Source organism: Pteropus alecto, unplaced genomic scaffold (genome assembly GCF_000325575.1).
Source record: "Pteropus alecto unplaced genomic scaffold, ASM32557v1 scaffold5, whole genome shotgun sequence".
Classification (NCBI taxonomy): domain Eukaryota; kingdom Metazoa; phylum Chordata; class Mammalia; order Chiroptera; family Pteropodidae; genus Pteropus; species Pteropus alecto.
The window spans coordinates 31745511-31758757 of NW_006441953.1; the positions used below are offsets into that span (position 1 = coordinate 31745511).

At 59.8% G+C, this 13247-nt stretch overlaps 1 protein-coding gene across 2 annotated transcripts in view; it reads left to right on the plus strand.

Moving 5' to 3' along the window:
* LRPAP1 (LDL receptor related protein associated protein 1) overlaps positions 1–11639 on the plus strand; it is a 12202-nt gene extending 563 nt beyond the window's left edge. Inside the window, exons 2-8 of one of the 2 annotated variants that reach the window (XM_025051774.1) lie at positions 4968–5112; positions 6447–6571; positions 7258–7378; positions 7657–7815; positions 8239–8321; positions 9380–9556; positions 10048–10194. In XM_025051774.1, coding sequence (XP_024907542.1) covers positions 4968–5112; positions 6447–6571; positions 7258–7378; positions 7657–7815; positions 8239–8321; positions 9380–9556; positions 10048–10179 — 942 coding nt within the window. In that variant the 3' untranslated portion in view covers positions 10180–10194. Of the gene's footprint in view, positions 1–4967; positions 5113–6446; positions 6572–7257; positions 7379–7656; positions 7816–8238; positions 8322–9379; positions 9557–10047; positions 10195–10969 lie in introns of those variants that run through there. The other variant, XM_006919018.3, reaches the window with a different exon arrangement.
* The last annotated feature ends 1608 nt before the right edge of the window (positions 11640–13247 follow it).

Consider the following 13247-nt stretch of genomic DNA (forward strand, 5'->3'; position numbering starts at 1 on the left):
AAGAGCTGCACGGGACCGGGGGAGCCAGGGCTACTTCTGCCCAGCCCTGTGGGCTGGTGGCTTCCCGGGGTGTTGCAAGACTGCGGAGCAGCGGCGCCGGGCGCCGTCCTTGGCGCTGTGGGGGTTCGGCGAGGCCCGGGTGGGGCTGGAGGGAGGGGAGTCTTAAGGGTGCCTCTGTGGACCGCGCCCGTGTGCGCCGGGCTGCAGTTGGTGTGGGCCCCTCCTCAGCTCAGGGTCACCGTGTCCTGGTATCACAGGGGGACAACCCCAGCAGGCCCGCAGGGTGCCGCTGCAGACACTCAAGGACACGAGTCCGTGAGCCCCAAGTTCCTGTCAGGGTTTGTGTCCTTACCGGGTGATTAAAATGTGTCGAGATACTTGCCCTGCTAGGTGGGAGGGCCAGAGGCGGAGGAAGGAGGGAGGGAGTTGTGTCTGAAAGCCCAGGTCCCTCCCCCTGGGGCACCACATCCCTGTGCCCTGGGGCAGACGCTGGGAGGGCGGGAGCGGCCTGCCTCACCTGCATACCAGGAGGTGGATGGTCTGGTCTGTCCTTGGAGCACCTCCACAGATCTACCTGGAAGAGCCCAGAAGCTGAGGGTGGGCTGCCCGGAGGTCTGCGCAGGCTCGCAGGCTCACGGGTACGCACCTGGGGCACACTCAGTGTTGGTGACCGCTCGCTGCCGGCCTCCTTGAATCGTGCTCCGCACCATCGCCCGGCCAGAGGCTCGGTGGACACTGGTTCTCACTGGCTTTTTTAAATCATCTTATTGAGACGTGATGGGTATAGTGAAAGCTGTACGTGTCCAGTGCGCACATCTGGGTGGGTGTGAAGCCCGGCATACACCTGTGGGGCCAGCACCCACAAACGTGCCACAAGCGCTGCTTGTTTCTGCTGAGCGGCTCCATCCCACGTGTCTGCTTGTCTCCCGTTGTTGATCTGCTCCTCTGTTTAATATTGGACGGTTCTGTTTTGCCTTTGGCTTCTGTTAACTAGTTTCTTCATGTGAGGCGTTAACATTTAACTAATGTAAAGAGATTAAAAGAATCCAGAGAGTGGGTGCCAGGTGTTCCCATGGGACCTGGAGCAGAGCTCTGAGGAGTGGGGGCTGGTGGTCCATCCTCAAGCCACAGAGCATTTCTGCCGTGCACCAGCTCCGGCGCAAGCTCAGATGCGGGCCATCGGCATGTCCTTAGCCGCTCTCCACTCCAGGACTGGTCCTGGGGAGTCAGTGGGTTTGGGAAACGGCTCAGAGCTCTTCACGTGCTGTGTCACAGTGTGTCACAGGCTGCAGCCTTCCCCACTTAGCTGCCCCAGGACACGTTTCCCTGAACCCTGGTCTGACCGTCCGGGGCACACTCTGCACTCTGGGTCACACGCATCTTGGCAAGCCCGCTCTACCCAGGGCTGCCCAACTCCACGCAGGACGGCCTTGCCCGGGCACCTAGCCTGGAGCCAGTCGGAGCCAGGAGCTGGAGTCCACCTGGACATGGCATTCTGACCAGCTGTTCTGGCGTGAGGACACGCTGCTATGGCTTTAGAAATCAGCCATTAAACTTTAAGAATCCCAAAGCAGGTTTTTTCTTGTGGGTTGGGTGGTTTTGTGTTTTTGTTTTTGTAGGTTTTTTTAAAATTTATTTATTTTAATTAGTTTTAAGTATACAGTACGTTGGTTGGACATGAATATAGTTCGTAAAACAATCCTCCCAGTTGCTCCCTCCCTCCGCTGACCCTCCCCTTAGCCAGTGTATTAATGCTGACTGCATTCCCTCTGCTGCGCTCCCCATCCCCGTGACCATCCATCAGCTACTCATTTGTACTTCTTTAGCCTTCACCCCATTCTCCCAGCCCCCCAAAGCTCCCTCCCTTTTGTCCATCACCAAACTATCCACTATATTTGTGAGTCTATTTTTGATTAGTTTGTTCTTTTTCTTAGATTCCGCATTTAAGTGAAATCATGTAGTGTTTGTCTTTCTCTGACTTAAGCACCTTCGAGGTCCAGCAAAGCAGGATCTTTTTCCATCCCCTTCCTCTTCATATGTAGGGGTCTTGTTTTCTTATCTTTTCAGCCACTCTGTCTTTTGGTCGGAGCACTTAATTCTTTTCCATTTAAGGTACTTATTGATAGGAATGTAGTTGTTACCATTCTTTATTCCTGTTTTTTGATAATTTTTTTTTCTTCTTAAAGAAACATTGCCTGTAATACTGGCTTGGTGGTGATAAATTCCTTTAGCTTGTTTTTCTCTGGGAAGCTCTTTATCTGTCCTTCAACTCTAAATGATAGCTTTGCCGAATAAATTATTCCTGGTTATAGATCCTGGGTCTTCATCTTGTCAAATATTTTTTGCCAAGCCCTTCTGTCCTGCATAGCTTCTTCTGAGAAATCAGCTGCCAGTCACATGGGTGTTCCTTGTAGGTAATTATTTTTTCTCTTGCTGCTTTTAATATTTTATTTAATCTTTGGCATTTCAATTATGATGTGTCTTGGTGTGGGGCCTCTATGGATCCCTGATTTTTGGAATTCTCGGAGCTTTCTGGGGTTTTATGTCCATTTCCTTCACCGGGTCAGAAAAGCTTTCCATCATTATTTCTTCAAACAGCTGTTCGACATCTTGATTTTCTTCAGTGATGCCAATCAGACGAATATTTGGAGCCTTAACAGTGTCCCATGTGCTCCTTAAATTATTTTTATAGTTTTGGCATCTTTTTTCTTGCCATTCTGAGTGTCCCGATTGGCTTTCCTGTCCTCTAGATAGGGCATATGATCCTCTTCTTTATTCACTTTCTTTTTTCTTTTGTTTATTCCATTTAATATACTTCTCATCTCAGATAACGTGTTCGTCATTTCAGACTGGTTCCTTTTTATAATTTCCATTTTTATGTTTTTTATCTGTTCGTTGAAGTTCTCTACACTCCCCAAAAGTTCACCGAGCATCTTTATAACCAGTGATTTGAACTCTGCATCTGTTAGATTCTTGACTCCACTGTATCTGGATCTCTGTTCTGTTTTCTCATTTGGCTTCTGCTTCTTTGTCTTCCCATTTGGGCTGCCTTTCCACGTCTGTTTCTGTGTACTAAGCAAAGCTCCTAAGTCTCCCGGTCTTATTAGCATGGCTTTGTGTGGTAGGTGTCCGGTGGCACAGTCCTGAGAGGGGTTCAGCTGCAGGCCAAGTTTAGCCCCAGCCTGTGCCCCTCCAGGGCCACCTGTTAAGATTTAGCAAGCAATCCACAGATGCTGTGCTTATAGTTGCTGGGGGAGGCGGGGTTTCAGGGAATCCTCTCGGCTGAGTGACCTCAGTTATTCAGTTTGATGACCTCACAGCAGCTATGGCGGTGCTGTGTCCCCACACTGGGAACGGGGAGAGCTCAACGGGGAACAGTGGATACCGCCTGCAACTCTGCACGGAGCGAGTCTCGCCTCAGCCCTCACCCTGACAACGTCTCCCTGTAAGTTCCTGGTGGCTCCTGTGCACAGCTGAATCATCACTGGTGCTCTGAGTGAGCAGGTCTGTCACTGCAAAAATCCACTCATGGATGCAGCCCCTTTAGAGGGGTCTGCCGCTGCCAAAGCCTCCGTCCCTCTCAGCCCCTCGGGACCCAGCAGCCCGCTTCTTCGCCCCGTCCTGTCCTCCGCCGCTGCAGGGTGACGTCTTGGACTTCTGCCTCGTCGTATGGCTGGTTCCTCTAGATCCCCGGCGATGTTTCCTTGCTGCTCCTCGTTTCCATCACGACTCTGACTTGGTCGCCAGAGGGATGAACAGAGCCTCTGTCATCTGCGCCATGTTTTCCGCCCTGTGGTTTTATTTCTTTCTTTTCGACAGTAGCACCATTCGCGGGTGGCTGCAAGGGCTTAAGGGCGAGGACCTGCGTAAGGCTGGGAGTGAGCAGACGGGCTGCAGGGGCGGGAGAGTTCTCGATTCCATTAAAAACTCAAAAATCAAAACTCTTCTTCTCTGCTCAAAAGTGCACCCCAGACTCGTGGCAGTTCCAGCCGTAATCACGGCCTCGCTGTCGGGGCGGGAGCTCGTGAGGAAGGAAGCCCTGCTCCCTCCGGGGCCCTGGCCCTCACTCCTGCTGCAGCCCCACGCACGCCTCTGGCAGCACTGTGGACAGCGCCCCGCGTCCTCCAGTCCCCCCGGGACCCAGCTGGAAGGACGCGGGGTGTGGGTTATCCCCACTGCAGAGTGTGACATTCCCTTAAAGAAGCAGAGATGGCCCCAGTGTCAGATTAGGGGTCAGTGGGAGACGACAGGAAATCAGGAACTCCGTGATTTGTTTATAAAGGGCCTCTAGGGTCTGAGGTCTTTATTCACTTCACAGGGGACCACAAGCTCAAGCCCTGTGCCCAGACTCCTGCCCAGGGTGGCTGAGGTGCCCAAGGCAGCACTCCTTGGTCCGAGGTCCTGTGCACAGCCCGGAAGGAGCGAGATGGCGGGCAGAGCCTCCCAGCCAGTGTCCCGGGGAGCTGTGGGGAGGGGGCTTTTTATTTTTTATTTTGTTTGGAAGTTTTCCATAAATTCAGCCTTCTGTCCTGGGGAGTCACCACTTATCCTTGTCCTGGTTGCTTGATGCAAGGATGAGCCCTGCATCCGTGTCCCTGCGCCCTCCCTGTGTGCCCAGGTGCCCACGAATGTCCCCAGGGCCCAGGGTGGGAAGGCAGCGTGTCCTGTCACCGGAACTGCCCTGTGCAGCCGGCTCTCCCTCCTGTGCCCGCACACTCAGGCTGCTGACAGCGGGCGGCTCCCTAGGGACCTGGGATTTCTAGAGCATTCCATGCCGATGTCTATTTCAGGTGGGGCCAGCGGTCCCTCTGACGTGCTAGGGGACTGTGTGTAGGATGTTGACTGTCCGGGACCCTGCATCCATCTCCTGCTTGTCTCTCAGTGTCTCCAGAGTCACTTTCTCCCAGGCTGGACCTCTGGTTCGTCCTGGGGCCGTCTGTCACACGTCCTCTCTTCCTGTCCCACAGCTGCAGCTTTCTCCCGTGGAACTGTCCGAGCTCCATGCTGACCTGAAGATACAGGAAAGAGACGAATTCAGCTGGAAGAAGCTGAAGGCCGAAGGCTTGGACGAAGACGGGGAGGAAGAGGCGAAGCTCAGACGCAGTCTCAGTGGTACCTCCCTTGTCTTTGATCGCGAGGGGCAGTCGCCAGGCTCTGTGGTCCTGGCTCCTGATTCTGACCCGGGCTGTGGGCAGGACGAGGTCGCGGGCCCTGGGGCAGTCTAGGCCCTGGCTGACTGGGCAGGGAGCCATCTGAACAACCTTTTTCTAAATAGTTTTTCCGGGTGTAAATTAAGCATGCCGACATATAGATCTCGGTGACACAGTTTGATGAGTTGATAGGTGCATGCACCTGTGTGACCTACACCGACCACGGTCTTGATGGCTTGGTAGAGGAGCCTTCTGCAGTTTAGGGAGGGGACCTGGACTGCTGTTTGCCACCTAGGAAACCCACGAGCTCACAGACGAGCACCGAGAACGCACACTTCACAGCTCCTAGTGGTCTGAGCTTGTGTGTGGAGTGGGTTCTGAGGCACAGGCAGTGTAGATGGAGACAGGCTGGGCACCACTGAGGGTGGACACAGGCGAGGAGCTGGGGAAGGGCGTGGGTCAAGGTGCCCCCCGCGGGGACTGGCTTGGACACGGAGGACCCGGGGTGGCAGGAATGGAGTACAGGCGAAGCGAGGCTCTGGAGGGGACAGTAGAGCCGGGTTTTACAACCCAGGTGGCCCCCGTCCCTTCAGAGCAGGGAGGGCCAGCAGCCAGGGACATCTAGAGTGGCCCCGAGTGCGGGGTGTCCCCGGCAGAGGGCTTGTACAAGAGAGCTACTGTGCCGGAACCCCAAATCCAGCCTCGGAGAGCTGCTCCCAGGGGTGGCAGGTGCCTGGCCCACGATGCATCAGTGAGGGACCAGCATGGGCCCCGTCTGCGCACAGGGCGGGTGATGTGGCCGGTGCTACAAGAAGTAGCCCCAGTGGCCGTCCCCACGTGAGCGGCCGAGCTGCCCTCCCAGCCGCTGGTAGCTTTTTGCTGGAGGGTGCTGGCACCGACGTTTCTCCTGCAGAGCGTCGGCGACTGGGTGTAGCAAAGCCCCGCACCCCCATACGCTGCTCCACCCTGAGTTGCTGTCTCCCACACTAGCCAAAAATGGGCGACAAATTTTGGTTTTGAAAATCTGACACTGGCCTGTAGAGACGGCCTCGCTGAAGGACCCGCATCCCAGCCAGCGGCGCTCGTGGGGGGAGCCATAGAGCAGCCGGCGTCTGCCTGGCGGGTCTGCTTGGCCGCTGGACACGACAGGAGAGTGAGCCCCTGGTTGGTTCTTCTCTTGTCCTGCCAGGTCCCTAGTGGTCACTGCGAACCCGGTGGGCAGAGGGCACCTGTGGCCAGCTCCCGCCTGCGCCCCCGTCAGGACCCGCCTTGACTGGTACCCTGCTTCTCTCCTAGTCATCCTGGCCAAGTACGGTCTGGACGGGAGGAAGGACGCCCGGGCGGTCAGTGGCAATTCTCTCGGTGGCGGCATGGAGCAGGACAGCCTGGAGGACCCCCGGCTGGAGAAGCTGTGGCACAAGGTACCTTCGGAGCTTTCCGCAAACCCTGAAACGTGTCTCCTTGCATTAAGAGTTGGGGGGCTGCCGGGGTTTCTGTGCACTGACGTTTTGCAGAGCCCCTGCCCCGCATGGGGGTGTGTCTATGGGCCTGCGGTGTCGTCTGGTCATTCCTGGTTCCTGGGCTCTTCCCTGCTCCTGCTCCGGGGCACTGTGCTCACCTGGCACAGGAGCCAGGGCACAGGGCGGGGGAGCTGCAGAGGCGAAGGACGTGCCTGGCGGCGTGAGGCTCACACACAGCCGCCGGTGTGGCGTGACCGCGTCTCAACTCCGTGTCCGTATTTAATGGGGTTTGATCCCACAGCCGGTTCCTGTGATTCTGAGAGGTGCCCCCACCTGGAGGTGAGGCGCAGACCCCAAACGGGTGCTGGTGGCAGTTTGAGCTGGCCACGGCAAGGCACTTGCTTCCCTCCCCTTTTTCCACTGGCTCCTGTCTGGGACGTTCTATCCAGACTACACTGAGCAAGGCCAAGAATTGGGACTTTTCACACCGACGCATCCTGGTGTGGGGGGGAGGGCCCCCCCATGCAGGGGGCTTTCTGTAGCCTCCAGGCTGAGTCTAGGATCTGCGTTATTTACATGTCACCGCATCATCCCCCGGAGAAGTGAGTGGGGTGACAAGGGGGCCCACCACTGGCATTCTCCCCTAGGCGAAGACCTCTGGGAAGTTCTCCAGGGACGAGCTGGACAAGCTGTGGCGAGAGTTCCAGCACCACAGGGAGAAAGTCCGCGAGTATGACGCCATGCTGGAGGCCCTGAGCAGAACCGAAGGTGCCCCGCCCCGCGTGTCCCTGTTCCCAGGTCCCCAGCCTGCCTCGCTGTTGGGGAGCCCGTCAGGGCGGGGTGCTGTGACAGGTGCAGGGACACCAGTCAGGGACACCTGCTTCAGTGGCAAGTCGCCTCTGCCACTGTTGGCTGCCCCTCCCGCAGAGGCGCAGCTTCCCTGGCGTGACCCACCCGAGTGCAGGGTTCCCTCCCGCAAGGCCGTCTGCGCGCTGGGAAGGGCCGGCGTCCCCGGCCCCCAGCAGCGGTTGCGTCCGCTCCCGCAGACATCCAGGAGAATGTCATCGACCCGGCCGGCGGGGACGTCGTGCGTGAGGAGGTGCTACGCGGCAGGCACGCGGAGCTCAAGGGCAGGCTGCGCGGCATCAGCCAGGGCTTCGACCGCCTGCGCAGGGTCAGCCACCAGGGCTACGGCGCCGGAGCCGGTGAGTCGGGCTCCCCGCCCGCCGCTGGCCCGGGGTGGGGCCTGGGCCACGCGTGGCAGGTGCACCCGGCTTGTCTCCGTCCCTTCTCTTCGGAGGTCACACCCAGCTTGCTTTTCGGTCTCTCCCTGTCCCCTCCGCGATGCCAGCCTTCCCGTCCCTCGTCAGGACCGCGGGTCGCGTTGCGGTGACAGCTCCATATGGAGCGGCTCCGACACCAGCGCTGCCTCACTCCCGTGCGGGGGCCTGGGGGCCAGGACTGTGGGCCCTGTGGCCTCCGCACTGAACGTGGTCAGGAGGTGCCGGGTGCTTCCGGAGCACACTGCCACGTGCTCGCGGCCGGGCGGGGCGTGCGGGCGGGGCGTGCGGGCACACGCGTCGTGGGGGCTGCTGCGCCCTCCCTGAGCTTGCCGTGCTCTCTGCCAGAGTTCGAGGAGCCCCGTGTGATTGACCTGTGGGACCTGGCCCAGTCGGCCAACCTCACCGAGGAGGAGCTGGCGTCGCTCCGGGTAAGGGGCGCGGCACCGTCTGCGTGCTGAGCGGCCATCGGTGGGGAGGTGGGGCACCGTCGCTGCTTTCTCTGTGTGAGCAGAGCGGGTGGTTCTTCCCAGGGACTCCTCCTTGCCCTTTGCGTCCCGTCCTCTGTCGTCTGGTTGGTGGCTGGGGACTGCCATGGTGCCGTGTCCTGGTCCGGGGAATGGAAGTCTGGCCTCGGGGCATCGCTGGGCCTCCGCTGTGCTCAGCGTGAGGGGCTGGGCGGAAGCGAGTGGGGTGCAGGGAGGAGACCCTGCCTGGGCCCGGTGGGGGTGCAGGGCCCAGCGGGGGGGTCGTTGGCTGGGAGGTCAGAGGGAACAGCCCTGGGGTGGAGGCGGCGGGGGATCGGTGCGGGTCCAGCAGAGGTCCCTGTGGGATGTCCGCCCCACGGATTGGGATCTGCTCGCAGGGACGTGTGATGAGCTCTCGCGGCCCCCGGGCTGGCCCCTGCACTTGGGGCCGGGGACGTGACAGCTGAGTCCAGGACTGTGGGGAAGTGGGCCTTGGGGGCCGTGCAACCCAGGCGTGTGTCGGGTGGGTGGGAAGGACGATGGTGGAGGGCAGGGGTCAAGGCCAGGGGTTGATCCACACAGGACAGGCCGTGGGGACAGAGGACAGTGTAGGGAGGCTGGTCGAAGCCCGGGCCCCAGGTGTCTGGCTAGGCGTGGGGTTGGGTGGGAGGGAGCCCGGTGCCTGGCGGGTCCTGTTCACGAGCGGCCTCTGGGTCCGGGTCCGGGAGCGTGCACGGGGCACTAGCACCGTCAGGTTCTAGCAGGTGAGTGCTGCTCACCTGTGTGTGAACGTGCTGCTTCGTGACGGGGTGAGGGGCAGGGGGGCCGCAGTCAGCCCTCGGGGCTCTCCTGGACGAGCTGCACGGTGGGAGCTCGGCGTATGCGGCCTTCAGGTGGGCAGCTGGCCACCGTCCTTGCCAAGCCTGCCCCGGCGTGTGCCCTGCCCTTGGCGTCCTGGAGCGGCCGTCAGTTGGAGCGGGGCCCAGTGACACTGAGAGCGTGTTGCTTAAATGTTACTCTAGGAGGAGCTGAAGCACTTTGAAGTCAAAATTGAAAAACATAACCACTACCAGAAGCAGCTGGAAATTTCTCATCAAAAACTGAAACACGTGGAGAGGTTTGGCGACCACGAGCACGTGGGCCGGAACAGGGAGCGCTACGCCGCGCTGGAGGAGAAGACCAAGGAGCTGGGCTACAAGGTGGGTGCGGCTCCTCGTCCCTCCGCGCCCACGGGGCCTCCGCCGGGGCAGCGGCGCAGTCTGTCCCCTGGCCTTCCCGTCTGCGCCTCGGGCCCCTCCTGCAGAGTGGGGCTGGTCGTCCACGCCCTCGGCGCTTGGTGGAGGCAGCAGGCTCGCTGCCTCGCGCCTGCTGCTTCCAGGGACCTGCGGGGCCCTGCAGTGGGCCAGGGCGGGCCGGGGGCTTCCTGGCTCCTCCCACCCACCGTCTGGGCCTCCTGAGGCCGGGACCTGGGTGTCGCCACTTGGTGGCCTGGTGAGGGCTGTGGGCACGCCGGGGCAGGTGAGCAGGGCAGCTCCTCCAGCCACCGCCAGCCTCCTGGCCCCAAGGCGTGTGGCCGGTGAGTGCTCCAGGACGAGCCGCCTGCAGTGGCTTTGGCGTCCCCCTAGTGCATATGTGGGCAGCACATCCTAAGATGTCACCCACACACGTGGACACCACACTTGGCCCCCAGGAAACGGGGAGCACCCCGAGGCAGCAGCAGGCCCAGGCCACTGCTTTGTGCTCTGACCGCCAAGCTGCCCTCCACGGCACACTGAGGCCAACCGCAAATCTGGGCACCGTCCCGACGTTAAAGCGTGAGTGAGGCGCCCTCGTCCAGAGAACCCTGGTTTATGATGTGACAAGGAGCAGGGCAGCGGGGACCCCAGCCGCAGGCGGGGCGTGAGCACAGTGTCCCCACGGAGGGTGCTGGGCGGGAGAGCCTCGTGCCTTCCAACCTCGGTGCGTCGCTGCTGGAAACTGAAGCCCGAGTGTCCCCAGGGAGGGGGTGTCTGGCCTGCGTCTGGCGCCCTCTTCCAGAGAACCCTGGTTTATGATGTGACAAGGAGCAGGGCAGCGGGTACCCCAGCCGCAGGCAGGGCGTGAGCACGGTGTCCCCACGGAGGGTGCTGGGCGGGAGAGCCTCGTGCCTTCCAACCTCGGTGCGTCGCTGCTGGAAACTGAAGCCCGAGTGTCCCCAGGGAGGGGGTGTCTGGCCTGCGTCTGGCGGGGCGGGGTGCCGAGGACAGGTTCTAAGCACATTGTGGTGCTGGAACCTGCCTGGGACTCAGCACGTGACAGGCGTGGGTGCCGGAGGAGAAGGGTGTTGCGTGGGTGAGGCGCATGCGGAACGAGGCCCAGGGGTGCCCGTGGGTGGCAGGGACCCCAGGAGCAGGGTTCTGTGAAGAGCGAAGGCTGTGGAAAGTGCCAGGCCCATCCGTGGGACCGCCAGCCAGCCCCGCTGCATGCCCGACAGGAAGTCTTCTGAAAGTGACGGGGTGGCTGAGGGAAGCGGCGCCCCCTGGCGAACGCGAGCTGCTGCAGTGGTCGCTGGTGATGGTGTCCGGGGGCGCAGCGCTGAGGGGCCCGCGTCATGAGCCGTGCTGTCTCTGCAGGTGAAGAAGCACTTACAGGACCTGTCCAGCCGGATCTCGAGAGCTCGTCACAATGAACTGTGACGGGGTTGCGGGACGTCCCTGAAGACGGGCTGGGTGCTCTGGGGTGGTGTCTCCACGAACAGAACCTCGGGAAGGCGTTACGGGCTCAATGGGACGGAATGGCCTCAGGTGCCACAGGCGCCCGGTGGGGGGCCCGTGCGATCACACTGCAGCTGGCCCCCCCGAGAAAAGCTGGTGTCCCCGGGGCAGGACTGCTGCCTCCAGCTGCCCCTGGAGAGACGGTCCTCTGTGCTGTGGTGTCGCAGTGTGCGTCAGGATCTTGTAAAGCTGCTACTGGAGGTAGCGGAGACAGAAGCCTGTTGAACAATTGCAGTATTTAATTAGTCTGTGACCTGACACGCAACGCCTCTGTCTCTGTCTCGCTGTCCGCGTCTGTGCCCCCGGTGACTTTAGTCCCAGGCGTGGTGAGCGGCTCTGGGTCACTGCCAACCTTAAGGTGTCCCCACCCCCACCCCGTTGCACGAGATGGAGGGAAAGTCGATGGCTCCCTGGCCGGGCCGAGCGTGGTGGGCGAGTCTCCGGTTGTGTCACTAGTGGGGTCCTCTGTTGTGGACTCGTGTCCTGGCACACGGATGTCACCTCCTCATGAACACAAGTTCCAGCTCTGGTTGGAGTTGAGGTTCATTTTTTCTTTGTGTTTTAGCACCATTTGTCATATAGACTCTTCCTTTCGTCAGCTGGCTTTGGTGTCTTTGCCAGAACTCAAGGGGACGCACTGGTGTGGATCTCCTTCCAGACTGTTCTGTCCCGTTGATCTCCTTGTGCCATTGCTGGCTCGATACAGTAGCTTTATCATAGACGTTGGAATAAGGTAGTGTGAATTTTCCTCTATTTAAAGACTCTTGAAGGATCTACAGACGTTTTAGAATCAGCTTCTGAATCTTTACGGAAACGGCTCCTAGACCTTTGATGGGGATTGCCTCCGGTACGTAGGGCACTTCGGGGAGAGTTGCATCTTAACATTGGGTTGTCCAGGCCTCGAAGGCCGCATGTGGCTCCGCTGAGCCCGCCTGCCGTCCTCGGCGAGGTTCTTTCTGTAAGGGCCTCACGTGTTTTCACTGGATTTTTCCCTAGGTAGCAAGATACTTTGTTCCGTCGTCGACAGTATGTTTTTATTTCATTTTGAATGGTTCGTTGCACATAACGACTTTACGTCCTGCCCCGCAGTTCACACATCAGCGCCACGTCCTTGCCGTGTCACCCGTCAGTATGACAGCGCCCCGCCCCGTCGCTGTGCCTCACCACCCTGCAGCGGCCCCGTCGGCCAGTCTACTCTCGGACGGCGGTGGCAGAGTGGACGGCCCTGCCTTGCTGCGGTCTTAGTGGGCTTGTGGGCCCTTTGCCAGCTTGGCGGGTGAGGGCTGGTTTTCCGGCCCCGCAGGCCGGCTTCGTGAACGAGTGTTGCTGGTGCCCGTCGAGATGACCAGGAGGCTCACTGCTCGATGCGGTTACTGTGGCCGGTCACTCGGGTTTTCCCTGGAAGATGTGAGTGACCTCGCGCTCCCGGGTCAGCCCCTTGGCTCACGGCACGGTGCCCCGCAGTGTCACCGGACCCCACGTGGCGATACTTGGCCGAGGACTTTGTCCTCCGGAGGGACACTGGCTGCGGTTTTCTTTTCTCGCCACCTCTGTCTCCCGGTGCGGCAGTGACCGGCTTCCCACGCAGGCTGCGGGGGGCGCCCTTCTCCGTCTTCCTGTGGCCGCGGTGGCACCACATTGCCCCCAGCTCGGGCGCGTGGGGGGCGCGGGGGGCGCCATCCAGGCCTGGAGTTTTCCTCGTGCTGAGGTTTTAGTCAGAGCTCAGTTTTTAAAAGTAGACGTCAGGCTGTTCAGATTTGGGTCCTTGCATCTCGAAGACGTGCTTGTCAAGGAATTTCCTCTCCGTTGTCGAAATGGTTGGCGTGAAGCTGGTGACGCCGTCCCTTCATCTCGAGGTCTGTCCTCTGTAGTGCCACGGCGCTTGCCTTTCCTGACGTTGGTCATTGTTTTCTCTTTCCTCCGCGATTGGGCTAGCTGAGGGTTTATTAATTTTACAGACATTTTTTTCTCGAGAACCAGCTCTGAGGCTCATCGGTTTCTCTGTATTGTTTGTTTTCTTTTTCACTGATTTCAGCCACGACCTTTTACGTCTCCTTTCCGTTTAGTTTGTTTGACTTACTGTCCTTGTTCTGGCTCCTTGTGGTGGAAGCTTAGAGCATCGATTAGGAACGTGGAA